Genomic DNA, 23,228 nt, shown 5'->3' with positions numbered 1-23,228 from the left:
AGTGGGACTCAGCAGTCAGAAAGTTTTAGTAACGACTCATTTTCCAGATACATATTAATGTATTCCCAAAAACAAACAGCTAGGTGTTTTTTGTTGTTCAAGTGTTTGGGCAGCTTCAGAAGCAATTAAGACCCAGAAGGTCAAATCTTTTCTCCTTTTTTTGCAGCAAAACGTTTTGTTCACATTTGTAGATATTTGTTTTAATCCCTTCTTTCTTAATTTATGTAATTATTTTCATTCATTATAATTGCCTGTTAATTTTCATTTTTTTTAAACCTTTGTAGCCGTCAAGATGTAAAGGGCATTATTAATAAGATCTATTATTTATCATTATTATAAATAAACGTACAAATTATATTTTATTTTCTATGTTTCCACTTTGGTCAACAAGCCAGGATAACTGCAATTTATTTGTGTCAAGGATGACCCCTTGAGATGTGCCGTCTTATTTTAGAGGTGGACCTTAAAACAAACGTGTAAAAAGTGAAGTTTGAATCATATGTCCCCTTTAAGCAAAGTGTTTGCTTTGACTTTGTTATGTCAAACTTTGTTTTATTTCAATCAATCAATCAATCAATTTTAGCTATAAAGCGCCCTTCATGTTGGAGGCAACTCGCTCCAACATGAAGCGATGGTGGTTCACCTGGATGGTTCAAACGTGGGTTTGAAACTGGTGCCAGACTCCCTTCTTTACCCATCTTTGTAAGAGGGCTGGTGGATATTAAAAGCGATGTACTTTAATCTTTTCTTTCCCCTGACTAGTCCAGGGTAGCCATTGCTCATATTCTTTGCTTTATTTCTTAATAAAATAATAATAAAAATGCATTTTGATTCATTGATTGAGAACAAAAATACAAACAGCTGTGGCTCATGATAGCTTATAAACATTTATCTAGAATACAATTCCGCACGAGTTTTTTTCTAAATTGCCATGTTTACTTATCTTCGTAATATCAATTTGAACTTTTTAATTGGTTAATAAAAACCCAGCTAGTATTTTCAAGTTAAACATACAAGTCATATATCCAAATGAAAAACATTCTAGTTCATTATAACCAAAGTTAAAAAAAGCTAATCAGAAAATATTGAGTGTAATAGATGTTTTAGTAGTGAAATTGCTTTGTACAATTTTGGAGCAGTCAGGAGAGTTCTGCTGTGGACTCGGGAACCAGTTCGAAGCAGTTTGAAGGGATGAAAAAACATGGATAGCCGATAAACTTCGGTCCCGCGTTCTAAATGTTTCCGTATGAAATGAGCACATCTATCGTTCATACCCTGTGAAAGTATGCGGGGAAGGATGGCTTGGACAGCGGATACAGATTCGCCCCTTGACCTTGGTAATGGCTGCAGGGTCTCTGGCCGATGAACAGCAACACGTCATTATGGGCTGTTGAGACCACCTCTGAACGGTACGTCAGAACGCACCAGACAGCAAAGAACCCGCCTTGAGGTACTTTCATATAAAAATAATTGTTAAATTAAAAATAATTTGATATAAAAATAATTGAGCTAAAACAGCTATAGTCAAATCACTGGGGTGTGACTTTTTTTTCTGTTCACAACGGCGCTCTCCGAAGACGCGTCTTCTTGCATTTTTATTCATTTCTTCTTCGTGGCTTTGGGTTCTGATGAACATGTTGAGATGAGATCGTGAACTTGAACAGAGACTGTTGTCTTGGTTTCACTTTTACACCCGACATGTGGAGACGAGCTCTGAAGAGCTTCAGATTTGTGTATGCTCTGAGCCAACGTGAAAATAAGTTTTATTAAAACAGATTTTTTTTAAAAAGAACATAAGTAAATTGTTTAAGTAGACTTTTTTCAAATGAGGATAACCTGCAGAGTTAAAAAAAAACACAACAAAAACCATAAATCTAAGGCGAATATTACAATATTAGCTTAATCTTCAATCAAAAATAATGTAAATGTTTTTGAAAAAGCTTAAAAGTTTGCTTGTTTAAAGTGAGAAGTGATCTAGCAGGCCAAAATATATTGACAAAATATATTACTGTATTATTATACATTAACAACCACCAGAGAATAAAAATTCACCAACACTAAACTAATCCTGACCTCTAAAGTCCAAAACAAAATCTCATGAGCCTTTATAGAGTTTGATTGTTTTCCCATCAGCCAACCGTTGGATGATTTTATACTCGTGTGGTCCAGGGTGAGGTCCGGTTTTGAAGTTTTTGTTTTGAAGCGTTTCCCAGTAATGCTTCCAGCTTCCCTTATTGTCGGCTCCAAAACCAAACACATGGACCTACAGGAGTAGGAACAAAACAAAGTCCACTTACCAGAAGCCCATTAAAATGTTGTCTACATCGTTTTTAAACTGTGTGATTGTGAGCGTGAGTGGGAATAAAAATAGCAACAGGTATTTTGTTCCATATAACACAGTAGGAGTGTAACAGGTAAACCTTTATGGATGCAAACGCGACTAAAAACCCACCTGTTTAGGATTGTATTTGAAACGTAATCAATTACAAATTTATTGATGGAACCTGACTTAATGTCGTGTTTTGATTGTTGATTCTATGTTGCATTGTGTTTCTGTGTTTGATATGATGTAAAGCACTTTGAAATGCCTTGCTGCTGAAATGTGCTATACAAATAAAATTTGATTTGATTTGATTTGAACAAAGACTTAGAATCGAGACAAAAAAATATATCCCTTCTTTGACAGATTTAGATTTAAAATCACTGAACCAAACATGCACGTCTGACAACAAATGAGGCAGTGATGTCACTTCCTTCTCAATAAGAAATTGAACAATCTTTATTGGTGATACAGAAATCAAACCCTCTTACTATTAACCAGCTTTTTGTTTGTTGCCACGGTTTCATCATGTCATTTAATAACTTGTAAGATTCTGCTTCAGGGTTTAAATCTCTCTTTTTTTGTTGTTGCAGTTTAATAACTTAAAGCTCAGGGTTTTAGTGACGACTGCAGGAGAAGAAACAAACCCAGAAACTCGTCCTTTTGCACTCATTGACCCACAAGTTCAATTGCTCAACACAAACAGTGACTCAGCCATTTTTTTCTGTCCTGTCTCTCAGTGTTGGGCTCAGTGCCAACGTGAGGCCAGACAAATTTATTTTCACAAGTGGAGCGTTACGGCTTTTGCTACGATTAGCAAAAGCCGTAACGCCACTTTTTCAGAAATTGCTTTGGGTTCATTTCAAAAGCAATGGCAACAGAGACAAGAAAGGTAGAAAGAAGGCACAAGACAAACATCCAACAGTTCGACCCTACATCTGCAGAAAGAGAAAAAAAAAAGAACAGAAAAATATATGTACAGTATATATATATACAGTATATATATATATGAATATATGATACTGCCTGTGCACAAGTTATTACAAAAATAACTTCCCTTCAAAGCAGGTTGGTCTGAGGAAGCCAGAAGAAACTTTCATTTTTGCTAATCTCTGACCTTGTAGCGGTTTCTAAATGCGTTAGAGAACGCTGTGCTTTTGAGAAGTGCCATCATTTATTATAAAATGAAGCATATTGAAAAAGGCTTTCTCCAGGGAAGCCTTCTGAGCAAGCTGTGCTTTTTCAGTCTTCTTACAATTATATGTTCATCAACTGTAACACTGAACATGCTAACTGGGATGTGTCGAAATTGAGCTGCTGGGTTTTTTCTCTATTCTACAGAATATTGACTTTTTGGAAAGACCGTTTAGCCATTTGTGAATGATCCGTCGAATAGAAATCGACTTAAAACCCTTGTGAGGTTAAAATACCCTCTTTATGCTGATGTCTCTCTCCTTGGTCATTATAATGAAACACACTGGTATTCTTCAGGCAAGAAAACTGACAAAACGTTTCTATCTGAAGAGGGGTTCACACTTGCTGGTGCAGTGAACCACTAGGACCTGTCAATTTCTGCTCTCACACACTGCAGAACCACGAAGGAAGTACATTTTTATACACATCCAATGATGTGTATAAAATGATGTTCAGTAGTTGTAACACAACTACTGAAAAGGTTGTTGCCTCTTACTCTTTCAAGAGAAAAGGCTTCAGTCCTTTTAGGAGAAAGACTAACTCACCTCATCACAAACGTGAAGTGTAAGAAGAAAAGTCATGAAGCCAGTGGATGGATACGATCCCATCTTTTCCAGCCAGATTTCATGAGCATACTTCATAAAAGCTGGATTGACCACCAGCACCTGTTATCAAGAGTTTGCGCAAATAGTCTTAAATTTTTGCAAGTCAATTTTTTTTTCATTACACTCCATACATATATTTGAGTTGTGTGTTGTTGTTTTTTTGTGCAACATTTAATGTTAATATGTTCAAACTAACACCTTCTTCCATTCATTTGTGCAGTACTCACCAAGTTCTTGTTGGCTTTTATTTTGGATTTTATTGGTGCGTAAGATCTGTTAAAAGCAGTGAGACGTGTCACTAAAAACACTCAGCAAAAATAGAAACACACTAAATGAAAATGAAGTCGCACTTTAGATTCAGCAACACATATGAAGCATATTTCATGGTGGGAGTTAGTTAACTGTATATATGATATATTTTGCTGGATGAAATTGTCCTAGAAGCTTTTGCGATAAACGATAATATTGTTTTGAGATCATTTTCGAGTAATAAAACGGTAATGGCATGGTAATGCAAGAACACGTTCTGAAAGAGTCTAATGAACATTTAACACTGAAAGAACTGAAAGATATTTTAACCCCCCCCCAAATAAACAAAACAGAAAGAACACATCATAAAATTAATTTAATAAATTTGTCCTTCAGAAAAAGGTGCGAGGCAAATGATCCAGACGGAAGACTTTTGCCAACCAGTTTTGAGTAAACAGAGAAAAGAGAAAAAATGATAAATCATTCAAATGGAAATTATTCAGTTTTAATTTATCGTGCGATTTATTGATTTACTGCAACAGGCCTGGCTAACCTTATCCCAAACTAACCTTCTAGCTGGTTGAAAATATCTTATTTGGTGTGGATTAATATTACAGTGCAGATATATCATCTAATCTGGCAAAGAAATATGGAGTCACTACTTCAGGACAAGATGGCAGAAACTAAAAGCCACAGCTACTCGGTTGTAGCTCTGGATGTGTTTTCAGTGTCGCTGCTGGAACAGCAACCATACCAGCAAGTTGCTGGTATGCAACCAATCCATACCAATGCATACCAGCAGGTTGCTGGTATGCATTGGTATGCGGCATGCATTAGTATGCGTGCCACATAACCACTTCAACAAATCACTAAACACAACTACAATTTAAGAAAACATTAACAAATTCTCAACGGGAAACCTGAGGCATTGTTGATTGGACGATTCCACTTTTGACTTCAAGATTAGAAATTATTCTGTCATTTGCTCTCTCAAAATATTCATGGATAGTGGTAGCTATATTAGCTACCACTAAAATAGCATTCATATTTTCAACAAACGCGCTAAAGCCAGAATAATTTCCGGTTCTAAAGACAAATGTGGTTTTGTCCAATCAATGTCTAAGTTTTCTCACTTGGATCTACCTCTTCTGTTTTGTTAAAGTCGTTGTGTTTTCTTAATTTGCAGCTGAACTTAGTTAAATGTCGTCGTGTTTTTGAATACGTTGTGTTTTCAAATTTGTAGTTGTCTTTAGTGATGTGTTGATGTAGTTTGCACTTCAGGGCCATCGTATGATAAGATAGAAAGAAAAAAAAACAACAATGAGTAGTGTTAATGGTTTACCTTTTGAACCATTTCTCACCTTCCATAGAATCCTGTTGTAAAGGCCTTGATGATCCACTCAATATCATTTATCTTAAATGGAAACAGTACAAGATGAGTGCAGTTATCCAAATCCATGGCGCTCTCTGGGTACATGGCACGATGTGTTGTTTTGGTACCCACATCTTCTTCGTAGCCTTTGACTGGACCAAAATTCATTCTGAACAGCAGGGAGGAAATGCATTTGTAAATGAATGTGTGCTTTCCAGGAAGAAAAAAAAGAAGACATAAAGAGATAGAGAGATAAGACACTTGCCTTATAATGACTTCATGGGAATCTATTAGGCGCCCATAGCCGGAACCTTTTAAGTTCACAGAATTTCCCACCACAGCACAGCTTCTGATTCTGTCCGCCGTGGGTTTTTCAAATATGGGAAAAGATGGGAATATTTCAAAAAGCCTCTTCTGCGTTAACTTAAAGTAGCCGAGGTCACGTGGCTCAAACTGAATGTGCTGTCAAACCCAAAACAATCCAAACACAAATCTGGTTGGACAAGTTCATTTCCAGGCGTAAAACAAAATGATACAATCCATCACCTCCATTGCTAGAAAAGATACTTTTAAAAAGTCACAACTTACTCTCCACCAGGTGAAGCTTTCCACAGACAGGTCGGTCTTTGCAGACAAAAATGGCTCAACGTGACGCATGAACAGCAGATTGTCTTTGCTTAAAGAGGGCGCTGAGGTTTGGGTCGCTGGAGAACTTCTGACGTTGAACTTTAACATTCCAACCACAGCCACGGTCAGCAGGAAGACAACCAGCTTCACTTTTCTAGTCATGCTGCATGTGTGATTTTTGCTCAGCCTGGAAAGAGTGTGCGAGTAAAAAAAAATTTTAATTAAAAAATTTAAACTTGCACTTAAGTCCTACGCCTCTGAAATTTTCCTAATAAGAGGCAAATAACTTTACTCAATTTTACCCAAAGTAAAAGAAACAACATGCATATCAATATGTATGACACATTCGTATAAACTTACAGGAGTCTGGAAAGTATAGTTTTTGTCAAGTTGATGGATTCCCCCAACATATCACATGAGGAGGTAGGAGACGAGTAGAATATAAATCTTTGCAGATTTCTAAGTATTTCCAGAACACGGCAGGCGCTGGAGTTCAGTAGGCTAATCCAAATTAAGAGTAAAGAATGAATGGACAACAAAACGAACAAAAAGCAGATGATCAGGTAGTCTGCATACAGAGATGTCAAAGAGATGAGCAAAGAGGAATGTCTGACAAAGTCATTGAGCCTGATCATATAAGGGTGAAGCCAAAAAAAAACAACCATGAGAGGGCATAGACCAGCAGAACGAGAAAGACGAGCAATAAGCATAGTCTAATCAACACACCTACAAACATCAAGACGAAATATATAGCAATAAGTAAAAAGGAACGGTAGGTTAAAAAAATGGTGTCATGTCATTAAGCAAAACCTACATGTATGTCAAGTAACAATCATCCAAAAATAATGACGAATCACAGCAGCCAAATTTTTTTTTTTCACCCGTTACGACCTCACCGCTGCTAATGCTGTGGAGTGCAGCTTGTTAAATTGGTCAGTATTCACTCTTCAAAATCATTAAACACAAACTAATAACATCTCTCTACCTACTTACAGTGAATCAGCTGATCTGGAGTTGTTGCAGTTTTTAACTTGTTTTGAAAGAACCCACATCAACAGATGAGCACGTCACACCTGAATGAGTGGTCATGTTCCTCAACAAACACACACACGCATATACACACCGTCATGGGAAAAAAAACTATTTCCAAGACTGCTCAGGTAAAATCACTCAATCAGGTTTATTCATGAATTGTGCACAACTCAGAGAGCTCATAGGACAATCAATAATGAAGCAGGTCTGAACGGAAAGCTCTGCCAGGCAGAGACAACACATGAGTTTTAAACAAAGCTTAAGGGATTCGAAGCCTGGGAATCAGACTGGTTCCCATGCAGCTGTGAAAAAACAACGTCCAACCTTGTACATGTAACCCAAATAGTCAAAACTTGGTGGGAATATACAGAACTTAGAATAAACATATAGCAATACAACCAGCAGGTGTAACCTAATTGTCATTTTTCCACATCATTTCCCCCCTTTTGATTATAAGTAAATATGTAATATTTAACATTATTCATCATTTCCCTCCGAGGTTAAAAGATACAACATAACAGCATCCTGGAAGATGTAACAAAAAGAGAAAAAGAAAAAACAACAAAACACATATAAGCAAGATACGAAAAACCTACCGGCATTCACTTATTCAACCCTGTAACAATATGACTGTGTTAGGTAGGAAAAGTTATCTTGCAACCCCTCCTTGCCAGGGAGACGGTCCTGTATATGTTTGTCCAGGATAATCGCAGAGGTATGACACCAATAATTGAAGACATGATAAAAATCAAGAACAATAGTAATAAAAAAAGGTAATATAAAACTAAAACCAAAAGTTTAAAAAAAATTCTTCCCCTCAGCAGGGGACAGTTCAATAAAGTCCATCATCAAATAGTTAAAAGGTCTGTCAGGCGGAGGCTGTGCAGCCTGAGATGCGCTCGCACATCTCCCCATGTTGTATGTAGCACAAATCATGCTTGTGTGACAGTGTCTCTGTGCAAAAGAACTGAATCCCTTTGTAAACCAGTGTGCTGCAAGTGCAGCAATCATTCCAGACTTCGAAACATGGTCAAAACCATGAGTTAGTTTTGTGAAGTGTGGAAAAAAATGTTTTGGAAGGCATGGCTTGCCATTTGGACCCATCCATATTCCATTTTCATAAACAGCCCCTGAGGATTTCCAAACACGCCTCTTTTTTCCTGAAGCAAAAGACTGTAGTGCTTCAATATCAGAGAGGGGAGGGGGAGAAGGTGGAGAAGTGTGGAAGGAGGGGCAGCTCATCATCGAAGGCCGCTGTGCAGCCTGTTTTGCTGCCATATCAGCTCTTGCATTGCCACGGGCAACGGTATCATCAGAGTTTGTGTGTGCCTGACATTTAGTCACAGAGATGGCAGTAGGTAACATGATAGCATCCAACAAATCTGCAACTTGAGTAGAGTTTAGAATAGGTTTACCATCTGCTTTAAGGAATTTTCTGTTTCCAAATAACTCCAAAAAACTATGCACAATTTTGAATGCATAGTTCGAATCAGTAAATATCGAGGCAGACTTACCAGCTGCCAGTTTACATGCCTCTGTTAGTGCTACAAGCTCAACAATCTGAGCAGAAAAGCGTTTTGGCAAGGAGCCAGAAACTAGCATTTCATGCAAAGAGCAAACAGCAAAGCCCACATGGTTAGTACCAGTAACAGGATCACGTGATGCAGAGCCATCAGCAAACAGCACTAAGTAAGGGTTAGTTAGAGGTCAGGGTTAAATCAGGTCTGGGTGTGCAAACTTGTTCCAAGACCCCCTCACAATGATGAGGTTCACCATCATCAGGAGTCAGCAAAAGAGTTGCTGGATTAAGAACAGTGCAACGTTTCACAGTGACATTCAGCATATCCAGAAGAACAGATGTGTACCTTAGCCAACGCGCAGCAGAAAGATGAGAAGTTTTCTGTTCCAAAAGTATGATAGAAACAGAGTGTGGAACCAGTAAGGTGAGGTTGGTATGACCCACAATGTCACGTGATGCAAGAACAGCTTTTTCTGCAGCCGCCACAGCACGTAAACAACCAATTAGCCCTTCAGCAACTAGCTTAGCTGAAAAATATGCAACAGGTCTCAATTTTCCTCCATGTGAAAGCAGCAGGATGGATGTCATGCAGCCTTTTTTTTCATCCACTGTTTGAACAAACGGTTTGTTTGGATCAGGAATGCCAAGTGTAGGAGCAGTCTGTAGTGCCAGCTTTAGCTGAGTAAAAGCAGCTTCAGCCTCTGGAGTCCATTGGACAGTGTCTGAAGCCTGGAGACCACTACTGAGGGCTCTCAAAGGACTCTCCAGAATCGAATAGTTCAGAATGAAGTTTCTGCAGTAAGATGTAATACCCAGAAAAGACAGAAGCTGTTTCTTTGTAACAGGCCTGGGTATGTTTTGAACAGCAGAAACACACTTAGGTGAAAGGGAACGACCCTTTTTTGAAACAACATGACCTAAAAAGGTGATGACTTCTTTGACAAACTGAAGTTTAGAAAGACTGGCTTTGTGACCCCCAGCATGAAGATGCTTTAGCAAGGTAACTGTTGCTTTTTCTCATTGCTATTTAGAGCAGAACCAGGAGGAAGTTGGAGCGAATCCAAGCTAGCCTTCAGCGCAGCATTATAGATAGTGGGGCTGTCACAAAAGCCTTGACACAACCGGGTAAAAGTTCATAATTTCCGGTGGAGTAAGTCGTGTCTTGGCGTGCTCCTGCGGGTTAGCTGTTTTTTTTTTCGGTTATTACCTGGCACATTTTCTCGACTTCGACTTCAAACGATAACTAATCAATACATTGAACACTATCCTTTTTTTTGGACACTAAAATGCCACCAAAGCCGGTTAAAGGAGGAAATTCGATTCAGTCCCACTTGCGGCCTGTCCCTCGTGGTGAGTCCTCGGCCTGTGCTGAGTCAACTCTTGTGTCGGAGGCGGCGGCCCGAGCCGCTGCAATTAGCGATGCCAGCAGTCTTAAACAGGAGCTGCTTGCGGCTCTCCGGGATGACTTTACTGCTATACTTAAAGCAGAGTTTCATGCTGTTCTTGGTGAAAGTCTTTCTTCGATTAAGTCCGAGCTGCTATCCTTCAAGAAGGAATTGTCCTCTGGCCTCACTGCGGTGCAGGAGAGTTTTACGGGGCTAAACGTAACGGTTGCTGAGATGGAGAAATCCCTATCCACCTGCACTGATGACATCGTTGGCCTCCGGAAGACAGTGGACAGCCTTACTAAAACTGTGGCACAGTTGGAGGACAAATGTGATGACTTGGAGTCCCGGTCCCGGCGTCAGAACATCCGCATCATTGGTGTCCCGGAGGACGACCCTTTATCGGCTTCGACGGCTGCGGTCTCTCGGTTGCTAAAGGAAGCCTTCGGTTTCGCGGAGGAACCGTTGCTCGACCGCGCTCACCGTATCCCGATCCCGAAACCCAAGGCAGGTGAGCGCCCTCGCCCCATCGTAGCTAAGCTACATTACTACTCTGACTGTGTGAAAATCCTGTCGAAGGCAAGGGAGCTGCAGCGGATTAAGATGAACAGTACGACCATCTTCGTTTTCCCCGATTATACTGTTAGGACGGCCCGAGCAAGGGCTGCCTTTACAGATTGCCGTCGCCGACTCCGTGGCATTGAGGGGGTCCGGTTCGGCTTGCTCCATCCGGCCCGGTTGCGGATTACCCATGGTGGAACTAGGCGAGTTTTCACCTCTCCTGAGGAGGCTAATATCTACATCGAGTCCATTACCAAGTGAGAGCTATAATCACAAGGATTTGTTTCACATTCTGGGGACTTTGTTTTGTCTGGTTAAGTAATATTTTCACATTAAGGAGAAATGGGAAGAAAGGAAAAAGGAAAAAACGGACTGTTTCGAAATAGTTGGGGCTTACTTGTGTAATTCAAATGATGGATGTTTTCTGCAGGTGTTGTTGATTTCCTAGAATAGTGCCTATTGTATATTTTAATTTTCTCTCTATTCTGCTGATTCTGCAGGAGTCGCCTAGTATTAAAGGGAGCTTTTTTGTTGTTGTTGCGCTGTTTGGCTGTAAGGATAAGTTTAAAGTGGCTCCTGTTGGAGTCTGCACGGTCCCTTCATTTGGGGAAGGGCAGAGTGCAAGCAAGGGGTGGGGGGGAAATGTTTGTATATGTTTTCTTTTGTTTTTTGTGATTTTTTTTTTTTGTCCCTTCTTGGGGATGGAGGGGGTGGCAATATCTTTCAACTTCTGTTATAAACAACTGGTCACATGTCTGTTGATTTGAAAGCGTCTGTTAGATTCCTAAGTTGGAATGTTAAAGGTCTTAATAGTCCAGTGAAGAGATCTAAAATAAACTCTCATCTGAAGCGCCTAAACCCTGATATAGTATTTCTACAGGAAACACATCTGCAGAATGCAAATTGGTCCAGGCTCAAATATTCATGGGTTGGAGAGATTTACCACTCGGGCTTCAACTCGAAAGCTAGAGGAGTAGCCATATTATTTAATAAGAAGGTTCATTTCACAGCATCAAAAATAATGCGAGACACAAATGGCAGATTTCTTATAATTGCAGGTAGTCTGTTCCATACCCCTGTCTTATTAGTGAACATTTATGCACCAAACTTTGATAATCCTGATTTTATAAATAATCTATTTAGCACACTTCCTTTTCTTGACACTCATTTGTTGATTCTAGCTGGGGACTTGAACTGTGTAATCAACCCAGTATTAGATCGCTCCTCATCTCGGGCCTCTACGCAGTCAAATATGTCTAAATCAATTTCGGACTTTATGACCCAAAATGGGTATGTAGATCCATGGAGGGCACGTAATCCGCTAACTAAGACGTATTCTTTTTTCTCTCAGGTACACCAGTCCTATTCCCGTATAGATTATTTTTTTATTGATGGCTCTTTAATGCATAGAGTCACATCTTCTGAATACTATCCGATTATTATTTCTGATCATTCCCCTTTAAGCCTTGATATAAACTTCATGAATAAACCCCGTTCTTGCCCTTGTTGGAGATTTAATAGTCTCCTGTTATCAGATGAAGCATTCAATAAATTTATCCTATCAACAATTGATGATTTCCTTACGTTTAACAAGAGCGACACAGTTTCTTTCTCATTATTATGGGAAACATTAAAAGCCTATCTTCGGGGTCAGATTATTTCTTTTTCAGCTAATGCTAATAAAAATATCCGTACTAAAATATCAGAAATATCAACAAAAATTCAGGAAATCGACAGGCAAAATGCCACCAATCCGTCATTCGCTTTTCTGAAGCAACGACTGGATCTTCAAACTGAACTTGATCTCCTAACAACTTCTGATGCGGAGCATCTCTTGATTCGATCTCGAGCCTCTTATTATGAGCATGGAGAAAAACCAAGTAGGCTCCTGGCACACCAACTGAAACGCAAAGCTAGCTCTCGCACAATATCACAAATCAAGGATCAGTTAGGCAATCTCGTTTCCGATCCTGTTTCTATCAGTGACATTTTTAAGAAATTTTATTGTAATCTGTATAAATCTGAACTGCAATCGGGCTCAGATGAGTTATTTGCCTTTCTTCAGAATATTGACGTCCCTAGGTTAAATAAATTGGTTTCTGATCAACTTGATGCTCCCATTAAATTGGAAGAAATTTTTACATCAATCAATAATATGCAGAGTGGTAAGGCCCCCGGCTCGGACGGTTTTCCTGCCCAATTTTTAAAGAAATTTAAAGACAAGATGGCCCCTCTTCTTCTCGAGGTCTATAATGAGTCCCTGGGGCGTGGCCTGTTGCCCCCCACGTTGGCTCAGGCTTCAATTTCTCTCCTGTTGAAGAGGGGTAAAGATCCTACTGCTTGCGAGTCTTATAGGCCCCTGTCGCTCTTGAATGTGGATTTTAAAATTTTAGCTAAAATACTTGCAACTCGGCTTGAGATGGTGCTTCCTCAGATTATTTCGCATGAACAGAATGGATTCATCAAAGGTTGTCATTTGTTCTTTAATATTCGTACACTATTGAATGCAATTTTTTCAGCTCATTCCCCCACGTCTCCGGAGGTGATCATTTCTCTTGACACCGAGAAAGCCTCTGATCGAGTAGAATGGGAGTACCTCTTTGCCGTTCTCAATAGGTTTGGTTTTGGGGGGAGGTTTTTGGCCTGGATCAAGCTACTTTATTCATCTCCTCAGGCTTGTATTGTCACCAACTCCGTCCAATCTGATTATTTTCCGTTGGGACGCGGTACGAGACAGGGTTGTCCTCTTTCTCCTCTCTTGTTTGCGTTAGCCATTGAACCTCTTTCTGCTGCGCTAAGATCCCTCTCTTCTTTTCATGGAATTATCCGCTCTGGTGTTGAACTTAAACTGTCCTTATATGCAGACGACCTTCTCTTGTATGTTTCGGATCCTTTACATAGTCTTCCTCCAATTTTGGATATTCTTGAAAAATTTGGATCTTTCTCTGGCTACAAAATTAACTTGCTTAAAAGTGAATGCTACCCAGTAAACTCATTGGCATTGGAACTTGGGCTTCCTGACATTCCTTTTAGACTCAGCCCCTCAGGGTTTAGGTACTTGGGAATTTCAGAATTTTGCCCCCCTAGTCTCTCAAATTGCATCAGATTTTCAGAGATGGAACTCTCTCCCTCTTTCACTAATTGGCAGGATTAATGTTATTAAAATGAATGTTCTACCTAGACTTCTTTTTTTATTTCAATGTATCCCTCTATTCTTGCCTAGACAGTTCTTCAAGTCCCTCGATCAGATGGTTTCTTCATTTTTGTGGAACAATAAGGCCCCCAGATTGAGGCTTTCTCTATTGCAGCAGTTCACCACGAGTGGTGGTCTTTCCTTACCCAATTTTGCAATGTATTACTGGTCTTCACATATTCATAAATTGATTTATTGGCTAAATTCACCTAATCTGATCTGGTGTAAACTTGAAATTCAATCGATTTCTACATCTTTTTCGCCTGCCTCAATTATCTATTCATCACTACCAATTAAACTATCCTCTGTTATTACAAATCCTATAGTGCTCTCTACACTTAAGATCTGGTCACAATTTAGGTCCCATTTTAAATTTATGTCTCCCTCTATTAAAATGCCGTTATTAAAAATCCTTTATTTTCTCTTGCGACCACTAATGTTGGCTACAGAGTTTGGCATGAGAGAGGCATTTGTACAATGAGAGATCTCTACAAAGATGGCCTATTTTTTAGTTTTTTGGAGTTGTCCTCGAAATTTAACCTACCTACTTCTCATCTGTTTCTCTATTTCCAAATTAGACATTGTGTTTCTTCGTTGTTCCCAAATTTTCCAACTCTTCCTGTTGATCCACCATGGGTCGACCTTCTAGTTTTGACACCCAATCTGAAATCACCCCTTTCCAATATATATGGAAAGCTTATGGGAATTGAGCCCGATTCATCGGGTAAAACCAGAACTCTATGGGAACGTGAATTGGGTGTTGAACTGTCTCATTCATGGTGGGATAAAGTTATTCTCAGTATACGTCAAAGCACACCATGTGCCAGATTACAGCTTGTACAGTTTAAAGTGATAAACAGAGTCCACTTCTCAAAATCCCGTCTATCTATAATTTTTCCTTCGATTTTGGACCAGTGTGACAGATTTCAGACCTCTCCCTGCAACTTAAGTCATATGTTTTTCTTTTGCCCGAGCTTACAAAAATTTTGGAACTATGTCTTTTCCATACTCTCAGGGGTTTTTGGAATCCAGATCCGAAGCGATCCACTAATTGCCATTTTTGGAGTTCCAGGGACCTCACTTAATCTGTCGCCCCTGCAGGGGGAGGTCTTGGCTTTCTGTTCTCTCCTTGCCAGACGCTGCATTTTACTCTGCTGGAAATCTCCTATATCTCCGTCTACTTCACAATGGCTTAATACTGTAAGATCATGCTTAAGGATAGAAAAGATTTTATTAACAGTGAAAGGTAGTTCAGCAAAATTTACTCACAAGTGGGCACCTTTTGTGACATACTTAAAATCTCTGCCTTTATAATGCATATCTTGATGTGACTGACCCATCATGTCATGGGACTAAAATTTACAGAACAATTGAGTAAAGTGTTGTTGCCTTTTAGGCTCTCAATGCCGCCCAACCCCCTCATCCCCCCCCCGCCCCCCTCTTTTTTTTTTTATTTTTTTTTTTTTAATGTAATTTTACTTATTTGGTCTCGTTTTTGTTATGTCAGTACGGGGATTTATGTTCGTTGTGTGTTAAAAAAAAAAAAAAAATCGGAGAAGTCATGTAAGCTTTGCAAAATGTATGTAATATCAATGTATGTATGTTCTCCTGATAAACAAATGAACAAAAAAAAAAAACAAAAAAAAAAAAGTTCATAATTTCCCTTCGAATTCAAAAGCAAACTAGAACTGACTTTTCGGATCCACAGGGACAGAAAAAAATCCATTTGAAAGGTCCACCACTGAAAAGAACTGTGCATCTGAGGGAATCTGAGACAGAATGGTGTGAGGATTTGGCATTACTGTTGCACGTGGTAAAACCGACTTATTGACTAATTTTACTGTAAATCCTGCACAAATCTCCATTCCTGACGTTCCCCAGGGCTCTTTGCTTTTTTTACTGGAAATATTGATGAGCGAACCGGAGAATTATTACAGGGAACAATGTATGCACCTTTACCTTTTAGTAAAGCTTCAAAAACTGGTTTTATGCCCTCAACAGCTTTAGGTTTTAGGGGATACTGTTTTTGACATGGACGAAAGTCACATTTCGGAGTAATAATAACTGGTTCACACCCTTTAATTAGACCTACATCATATTTGCTTTTAGCCCAAAAGTCATCGGGAACTCTAGATAGCCCTTGTGGTAGTGAAGACAGATCTGTGTGAGATAAAAAGCATGCTTCAAAATTTGGATCTGTGGTAGGAACCAATTCCACAGCTTTCTTACAGTGCACTGTACAATGAAACACCCTTTTGAATGCTGACATGCGCTCAGAAAACATTACTTTTGGGTCAGCAGGTGAAATAATCCAATTAGTCTCATTGTTACAAGCATGAATAAATGATCCCACATCACTTCACTCCAAATTTTGCGATTTTGCCAAAGGAATGTGTGGATAAGAGTCAGGAACACAAAAAAACTGTCTCTGCTCAGCTGAGAGAGAGACAGCCAGACCCGCTGTGTGTGTGTTCCTAAACCCGCTGTGTGTGTGTTCCAAAACAAAGCAGATGTTGACAGTTTCTAAGAAGGAGCTCGGAACCATCGCTTCTCATAATCACAATCAGCTCCCAATGAAAGATTTGAAATGCAGCTTAATTCATCGCGTTGTTTGAAATCGGAAAAAGGAGAAATTAAAGTTTTCACTTCTGCAAGAAGTTTTTGTGAAAGAGTTGAATTTGGAAGCTTCCATTCATATACATAGTTAAGAGCAGATGAGTCAAATTGCACAGTTGTGTGAGTCCAATCAGAATGTGATGCAACTTTTACACCCTCCGGTGTTGAGACAAGATCAATCCCTAAGCGGCACATCAGATCTCGCCCAATAAGATTTACTGGGCACAAATATGACAACAAAAATGAATGTTTGAAAGAAAATCCTTGAGGAGTTTTACATGCAATAGGGGTAGTAATTCTCTCCTTTACTACCTGACCTGAGGCAGACACTGAATAGACATACTGTAGTTACCACTAAGTTTTGGTGGAATATTAAATTCTTTTTTCCTCACAATTGAAGATGTTGCTCCGGAGTCAACCATAAAGGACACTTTTTTCCCTGAAATAGTCAGATCAAAAGTAGGGAAGGCCTTGTATGCGTCAGATGCAAAATGAGCATAAGTTTACTTTTACGAGCCAAATTTCTCCTCCAAGTCAGAAATTGCATTTAGAATTTTGTCAAGTGTGTCACTGTCAGCAAGCAGCTCTTCTTTGCCAGAAACAGGAAAAACAGGAAAACTGGAGCCTCATTCAAATTCTCACACTCAGCAAGCAGCTCTTCATTGCAAGGAGCAGGATCACTGACATTCACACAATTGGGGTGTAGAGATGTGTGTGTGTGCGTTATGTTACCCTCGGTTGAGTGCACCCTCTGAGCCACTCCGTCCTCGCACGCCCCCTCTAGTCAATCTGTCATGTTCCTGTAATTCCTGGGACAGTGCCGGTGGTAATGACCATGGTCTCTGTAATTGTGACAAACATCAGCATCTCTGTTGTGAGGAGCGTAGCCTCGTCCTCGCCGGCCACGGCCTCGTCCTCTAGGTTGTCCTCTTCCTCTCCTTGATTGATCATAGTACATTGTAACAGCAGACAAATGAAGTTCTTTTTCCACCTTGTCCTTTTGCTCCCTGGTGCGGTTGTCCACCTGCTGCTGTGCATGTCTGGCGTAACGTCTAACATCTTCTAAACGAGGTTGCTCAGCCCAACCCACATAGCTCTGTTTCAGTTCCTTTGAGATGTCTGGGAGCAATCCTTTAATTATGGCGTCACAGGTAATACTTTCCCAAGGGCCAGGTGGAGCTTGATTGTTGAAGGTGTCCAGCCTGGAATGACCTCCGTATGCTGTAACGGTGTCCATAAGGCGATGAATAAAGTCATCAGTTGTCTCAGCTGGTCATTGTTTGCATGTATAGATGGAGGTCATGTTTATTCGGACTGGAAACGTAGTCCCTATGGCATTTAGAATAGAATAGAATAGAATAGAATTCAACTTTATCGTCATTGCACTGTCACAAGTACAAGCATCTATCCAGAAGTGCTCTACCAGATATAAATATTTATTTACAGATGTACAAGACTATGTATGTATGGACTATAAGGGGTTATAGCAAAGAGATATAGATATTGTGTATAAATATAAATAGTAATATAAATTTGTAAGTCCAGTGAGCATTGTTTTATAATTGTCATTGTCTGTGTTATTCCAGTCAATGTTCTTTAATCGGTCCTCAGGTTTTGGCAAAGAGGAGTGATTTTTTTGCCAAATCAGTGGGTTTAAATTTTCTGGCCAGAAGTCTCCGCAGTTCTGCTCCAGTAGGCCGAAATTCATGGCAGAATTCACCGAGCTGATCAGCAAAGACAGAATGAAGGGGATCAGTTAGATTTTTTCCAGCGTCCTCAATGTCTTGGCTGGTCCAAGATCGGAAGACGAGATCTGGTCCATCAGCTCCCATAACCTCAACCATGGGTACATTCAATTCAGGATCAATGCTTAGCTTCGAAGATTGTCCTTTGTTCTTGTCTCTAGATCTGAGATCATGTCGACCTGGTAGGAGATCATCCTCTCTCCTATCCTTTTTCCCACGTCTTTTGTGGAAACTTGTATTGGACGTGCCATCTTTTCATCCTCTTCATCACTGAACAGTTCTTCATCCTCAGGCACAAGAATGTCTGTCTCCTCCTTAGAAGGAGCAGCAGCTGCTGCCGCTGCAGCCGTTGTTGTTGTTGATGCAGGCTGTGCTGAAGGTTGAGGGACCCCAGCAGTGGGTGCAGGTACCGCTTGTCGTGGTTGTGGAATCGGTTAGGCGTCGAGGTCCGGATCCAACACAGAGAGAGCACTCAAGTCCGGGTACAGATGTGTGGGAAGAGAAGAAGAAGAATTGTGGGGGTTTAACTCCCTTTGTTTTAGATGCAGTCACAGAAGCAGAAACCTTTCCAGATTTAATCATAGAAATAGAAGCATTGTCATGTCGCCCCGTTATTTTCCCAGAATCATCCTTGCATCCAGCCATTTGTTAAGCATTTTTCTGTCTTTCCCTACGGTCATTTTCTTTAATCCAAACTCTCTTTATGTTTCTCAAGGTCAATAAGACTCCTAGTTTCTATCCGTTTTTTGTCTCTTAAAGTACTTTTCTCTCAGTCTGTAACCCAAACAATTCCAGAGGGACTCTATTCCAACCGCTTGTTTTTTTAATTATTTTTTTATTTATTTATTTTATTTTATTCCCGTGGGACTTTAACCCTACTTTTCCTCTTAACACCGTCAATCTCTATTCCCCAGGGTGAAAGGTTCGTCGGATCCTTTACCATTTCAGATTTAATAATTTAGAATTTGTAAAATTAATTTATTAGCCTGAGTGAGTATCCCACCTGATAGCAGTGGTTTTGAGATAGTTGAACCCAACAGCTCTCTTCTCTCTTAAATCCTAATCGAGGTTTGAAGCTGGAGTTTAGTCCAGGTCGCGCGCTTAACGCTGTTCGTCGACGTCCTCGGATGTCCAGTCGAGGGATCCGGGTCACGGCACCAAACTGTCGTGGAAAAAAAAATATTTCCACGCACTGCTCAGGTAAAATCACTCAATCAGGTTTATTCATGAATTGTGCACAACTCAGAGAGCTCATAGGACAATCAATAATGAAGCAGGTCTGAATGGAAAGCTCTGCCAGGCAGAGACAACACATGAGTTTTAAACAAAGCTTAAGGGATTCGAAGCCTGGGAATCAGACTGGTTCCCATGCAGCTGTGAAAAAACAACGTCCAACCTTGTACATGTAACCCAAATAGTCAAAAAAAACTTGGTGGGAATATACAGGACTTAGAATAAACATATAGCAATACAACTAGCAGGTGTAACCTAATTGTCATTTTTCCACATCAACACACAAATCCAACAGCGAATTAAGCTTAATTGTTCCACATCCCATGAGGAATGATAAACTTTATTTCTTACTGAATCATTTGATAAGGTCTCATTATTGTTTGAAAATGTTTGATCCATATGCACACATTGTCCTTCTTGCTAAGCAGTCTGCAAAAAAATATAATTTTATAAAATACTGTCTGTCTATGTTGACTGAGAGTTCGGTAAAAGGTAGAAAATGTTATTCAGTGCCTTCCTTGTGTTCCATGATTTGAGGCGATAGCGATAACCAGCTGCTAACATACGCCTGCCAGCTAGCCAGCTACCTCTTATGCATCTATCATGGGTAAGTATAATTATATCGCCATTTTGCCGGATGACGTTCTTCTTCGGCACTCGCTCACTTCTGTGCCACCCCTTACATTCATTCTGTGCAAAAAAAGCAAAGCACTTCTACTATATAAAATATGCACTTTTCTTTTTACATTTGTGTTGTAATACTGGTCTTAAATACTGGTCATAAAAGTCTTTAAACATCTTAAGTTTGAGTTGGTGGAATCAGCAGAAACCCCGTGTTAGTGTTTTCAGAAGTACAGAAGTATTGAATCCTGATTAACAAAACATGAATAAAATTACTAAACTGACATTCAAGACAATTTGCTTTGTCGTTCAGACTCTGTATTGCAATTTTCATGCAGTCTGAATGCAGGACAAAATGGCCTAAACACAACAGAGTCAACAGCGAGAGCACTAAAAACACAAAGAAAAACTACATTCTGCTGTTTAGTTTTACCTCAATAACATTCAGTACGATGACACCCATGTCGCAGTCATGCATTTGTCATTGCATATTTGGCTATTAAGCATATTTCAATCATTTCTGCCAATAAATAAAGTACACAAATCTAGCATAATTTACCTGCAGCATAAGTATATGCATAAAAGAGTTTCTACCACCTTCTGACTTCATGTAGTGTTGTTCTGATCCTGTTTGGGTCAGTTGCTAAAATCTGTGAATGCGACTTTCTATTCAAGGAACGTTATTCTTGTGAGACTTCAGTCGGTTCCATCTTCACACGAACTGTTCACCTTTAAATAATGTCATCAAATGGTCTCAAGTGGGGACGTGCTGTGGTGGCGCAGGGGGTTAGCACGCCCCACGTTTGGAGGCCTTCGTCCTCGACGCGGACGTCGCGGGTTCGACTCCCGGTCCCGACGACCTTTGCCGCATGTCTTCCCCCCTCTCCTCACCCTCCTTCCTGTCTGCCTACTGTCAAAAAAATACGAGCCACTAGCGCCGCAAAAACTCTTCAAGAGAAAAAAAAAAGGAAAAAAAAAAAATGGTCTCAAGTGACCAAGGCAAGTTTTCTTCAAGTTCTGAGAGAAGTTAAAGGCCTTTGTACAGCTTTAGCTTTCGTCCGTTAGCCAGGTGCTGGATAAGTGCATACTCATGTTGTCCAGGATGCAGTCCAGTTTTTAACTTTTTGTCTTTAAGTGTTTCCCAGTAGTGGCTCCAGTTTCCATTGCTGTCCGCTCCATACCCAAAAACGTGGACCTAGGTAAGCAAAATAAATTAGTTTGACAGCGATTCGATCAATGTTTTTAAAAACCCAACAAGTAAAAACTGTTACACTGATTAAATCTCACGGTTCTTTTGGGGAAGTGTGAATGCGCAATTGAACTCTGATGCGGACCAAAAAAAAGCAAAAACCTAGCTCTGGGATCGGTTGAAGTGAACTGGTGCGGTTTGATTGCATGGGTGAGTGGCAAGTGGACCGGAGACACGGGAATCGGACTATAACGCAGGGAATTATGGGTAAATGCACTCAAAACGAATGTGTGCTAGCAAGAAAAATGGCTAGTGGCCTTTTACGAAACACAAAAGAGAAATCCTCCAACCGCTAAAATCAAACGCCACTCCATGTTTGTTTACGTTTTGTGAAGAAGGAAGTTGCAGTCAGATCTTCTTCAGGTTTCAGAGTTTCTGTGTCATTTTCTTCAGTAGTTCCTGGTGCAGCGACCCCACAGGCGAGGAGGAGAATAAGTTTTTCAACGGATTTGGATCATTTGACACACTAGCGCGAGAAAGCAAACCACACCAGCTTAAGATGCAGCAAATGTTGCAATTCTGGTCCCCACTCCATATCTACTGGACTATCAGGTTTAAAAACACCCTTAATCAATATCTGCCCCTGTTAGTGGGTATGACAACACTAACACTTCTCTATTCTATTATAGAGAATATCACCATTATAAAGTTTTGGTTCAAATTTTTTTCTGAATCTTCACCAACAGATTTACGGTGTTGGTAAATCTGTTCCAGAAGACTTAGGAACAAAAATAATGATGTTTACAACCAACTTATAAAAAATTATAATCTATTTGTAGAACATGATAGAAAAAACATAAGAAATTAATTCTGAACAATGTGCATCATAATACTGATGATCACAATCAAAATCTTTTCAAGTCAAAGACTCGTATCTACTTACGTCATCACAAATGTGAAGAGCAAGAACCAAAGCCATAAAGCCAGTGGATGGATATGATCCTTTCTTCTTCAACCAGACCTCATGGACATACTTCATGAAAGTTGGATTTATCACCTTCACCTTTTAAGAAAAAATCCCTTTTTAAACTTGTGGAAAACATGACTTGTCACTAAAAACATATATGCCATGTTTAATACTCACCAAATCTTTGTTGGCTTTTATTTTAGATTTTACTTTAACATAAGACCTGGTGACAAAAAAAATCAAAAGAAATATCTTAGTCTTTTTAAAAAGGCATGCATATGTGGGGTATCTCCTTTACAGGATGTGACGTGTGAGACAAGATCGATCATGTTGAAAATTCCTTACATGATTCATGAACCTTACCAGAGGGGCCGCGTTTCATTGGCTGATGCCCATTCTACGTGGTCACGTGCGTGGCCATCTCACAAACACACTTAGCTTCCCGTTAGCTAAGTACAGCATAATGGCAGAACTGATACAACTTCTTCACCTTGAAGCCTGTCTGCTACACAGTCTTACGTTAGCTAAACAGATCAATATCCAATGTGTCTGTATCTGACATACACTAAAGGTTTTATTTTAGCAGAAAAGGCTTTGGACTAAACTGTTACTCGTGTTAGCCACTCTAGCACCAAGTACAGCTAGTCAATCAACCATCGCTGTGTTCAGGGAAGCGCTGATTAATAATCGAGAAATAAATAACAAGCCTGGAAACTTGATATCGTAACGGACTGAATGTTATGTTTTTAACGTAATCTTTGCTCGTCTTGCGGGGGAGCAGGCGGTTGCCACGGTAACAG

The 23,228-nt window shown here is 39.8% G+C and overlaps 1 protein-coding gene and 1 long non-coding RNA gene across 2 annotated transcripts; both read right to left on the bottom strand.

The window, feature by feature from the left end:
* Positions 1 to 1,842: 1,842 nt before the first annotated feature.
* Positions 1,843 to 7,456, bottom strand: LOC116716522 (CMP-N-acetylneuraminate-beta-galactosamide-alpha-2,3-sialyltransferase 1-like). The gene is made up of 8 exons (XM_032557339.1): positions 7,441 to 7,456; positions 6,728 to 6,935; positions 6,329 to 6,554; positions 6,006 to 6,202; positions 5,730 to 5,909; positions 4,347 to 4,392; positions 4,060 to 4,179; positions 1,843 to 2,263 (listed from the first exon to the last, which is right to left on the bottom strand). The coding sequence occupies exons 1-8, from the start codon at positions 7,454 to 7,456 to the stop codon at positions 2,096 to 2,098; spliced, it is 1,161 nt and encodes a 386-aa protein (XP_032413230.1). The 3' UTR covers positions 1,843 to 2,095.
* Positions 7,457 to 21,169: 13,713 nt separating this feature from the next.
* Positions 21,170 to 22,855, bottom strand: LOC116716523 (uncharacterized). Its single transcript, XR_004338531.1, has 3 exons — positions 22,606 to 22,855; positions 22,405 to 22,524; positions 21,170 to 21,467 (listed from the first exon to the last, which is right to left on the bottom strand). It is a non-coding gene; the product is annotated as an uncharacterized LOC116716523 (long non-coding RNA).
* Positions 22,856 to 23,228: the final 373 nt, after the last annotated feature.

Source organism: Xiphophorus hellerii, unplaced genomic scaffold (assembly GCF_003331165.1).
Source record: "Xiphophorus hellerii strain 12219 unplaced genomic scaffold, Xiphophorus_hellerii-4.1 PGA_scaffold_62__1_contigs__length_179941, whole genome shotgun sequence".
NCBI lineage: Eukaryota > Metazoa > Chordata > Actinopteri > Cyprinodontiformes > Poeciliidae > Xiphophorus > Xiphophorus hellerii.
The sequence above is the reverse complement of the archived record's forward strand: the minus strand, read 5'-3'. Positions and strand labels throughout refer to the sequence as shown.

Coding starts and splice junctions, on each gene's coding strand:
- LOC116716522 (XM_032557339.1), bottom strand. Junction 5,910..6,005: donor TCCCATGAAGTCATTATAAG/GCAAGTGTCTTA, acceptor CCTGCTGTTCAG/AATGAATTTTGGTCCAGTCA. Junction 4,393..5,729: donor ACAACAGGATTCTATGGAAG/GTGAGAAATGGT, acceptor TGCTTTTAACAG/ATCTTACGCACCAATAAAAT.